The sequence below is a fragment of the Etheostoma spectabile genome, chromosome 13, assembly GCF_008692095.1.
Source record: "Etheostoma spectabile isolate EspeVRDwgs_2016 chromosome 13, UIUC_Espe_1.0, whole genome shotgun sequence".
Lineage (NCBI taxonomy): Eukaryota > Metazoa > Chordata > Actinopteri > Perciformes > Percidae > Etheostoma > Etheostoma spectabile.
Window position 1 is genome coordinate 24213054 of NC_045745.1, and position 1692 is coordinate 24214745.

General features: G+C 42.3%; 1 protein-coding gene across 3 annotated transcripts in view; it reads left to right on the forward strand.

Moving 5' to 3' along the window:
* The window catches only part of cct8 (chaperonin containing TCP1, subunit 8 (theta)), a 7090-nt gene that overhangs the window by 2549 nt on the left and 2849 nt on the right, over window positions 1-1692 (forward strand). For all 3 annotated transcript variants that reach the window (XM_032532830.1, XM_032532831.1, XM_032532832.1), the window contains exons 8-12: window positions 297-475; window positions 695-761; window positions 856-943; window positions 1052-1167; window positions 1476-1547. In XM_032532830.1, the coding sequence (XP_032388721.1) occupies window positions 297-475; window positions 695-761; window positions 856-943; window positions 1052-1167; window positions 1476-1547 (522 nt within the window). The remainder of the gene's footprint in view (window positions 1-296; window positions 476-694; window positions 762-855; window positions 944-1051; window positions 1168-1475; window positions 1548-1692) is intronic.

The following is a 1692-nucleotide window of genomic DNA, read 5'->3' on the forward strand; positions in this document are numbered from 1 at the left end:
CTTTAGGATCTGGATTTTTTTTTTTAAGCATGTCTCATGACAAAAAATTTAAGCATAAATAATATAAATGTCTGAATGCCATTTAGCAGTTTCAGGGTACTGGTGTTGTGCATGCTGGCTAACTGTCGCTGGGTCATAACTTACTGGGACACTTAAATTGAACAAAGCCATCATGAATGTAGGTTACTAGTCCTGCTATGACAAGTTGCTAGGTTGGGGCTTGTTGTCAGGGGTTTATAAAGTTGATATAAAGGTTCTGACCTTGGGTGCTAACAATAGTCCTATCTGTCTCATAGGGCACAGTGCTGATAAATAACGCAAAGGAACTCATGGACTTCAGTAAGGGAGAGGAAGATATGATGGAGGCTCAGGTGAAGGCCATCAAAGAGGCTGGTGCCAACGTGGTGGTAACTGGGGGGAAAGTGGCTGACATGGCGCTGCACTATGCCAACAAGTACAACCTCATGGTGGTCAGGTAAGATGACCCAGATGACCCCTGACAATCCAAATAAGTATGAATTCTCAAGTGCTCGGAGATACAACAGTGTTCTCCTTCAAAGTGAAACCTTTCATGTCTTCCACCACAACCACAAAGAGGGAATTGACAGATGCCTGTCTTAATGTAGTGGTATTATGTCTTTATGTAAGTATACCTTTTTATCATGGTGCACTTAAATCCTCCTTCCCCCATCAGGCTTAACTCCAAGTGGGACCTCAGGAGGTTATGCAAGACTGTTGGAGCTGTAGCACTGCCCAGGATGGTGAGTGTCGTTATGTTTCTTTCAGATCAGTTATATGAACCATAATAAAATGCACAGTTATATTATGTATAATGATGCTTTTCTGCTTCTTTAGACGCCTCCGACTCCAGACGAGATGGGTCACTGTGACAACGTGTACCTGACAGAGGTGGGGGACACTCATGTGGTGGTCTTCAAACACGGTAAATCATTCTTTGCTCCGGCCTCGCATGTTTTAATTTTATACCTGATCTTTGCTGCATATGAGTTTTAGGCTCAACATACAGTTTGGTCTTGATTGTTTTGAACAGAGAAAGAAGACGGTCTCATCTCAACGGTGGTGATCCGAGGCTCCACTGACAACCTGATGGATGACATTGAGAGGGCTATAGATGATGGAGTCAACACCTTCAAGGTTCTGGTCAGGGTAAGTCTACAACATAAACCACTGTAGTATGTTTTAAACTTTAGTTAAAGGAAATATAAATGAAAGGATGTCAAGGGAAAAATTACAGTAATTTTGTTTGCAGAAAAGAAACCTTTCACATTTGAAGAGTGTCCCATCATATTTCTCTCAAGTAGTAATTATTTAAAGTTGTTTGCCATTTGTCAATGCACACATTGTTTTACAATAAGTATGATTGGATCTCAACAGTAAAAGTGGTTATTAACTTATTTTATTCACTGCTTGACCTGCACAACAGCTACAGTTTGTGTGTTACTCACCGTCTCTAGGACAAGCGACTGATACCTGGAGCAGGAGCCACTGAGATCGAGCTGGCCAAACAGATCACCTCATATGGAGAGGTATGCACACTTGAGTAAATAACCAGAAGATCACCAGGTTCAAACTAATGCCTCTCCTCTTGGTTAGGGTTTTTTCTGTACTGCATCATCAGCTGATGGAATTGCATAAACATGAGCTGATTTCCCCCCCCCCCCCCCCCCCCCC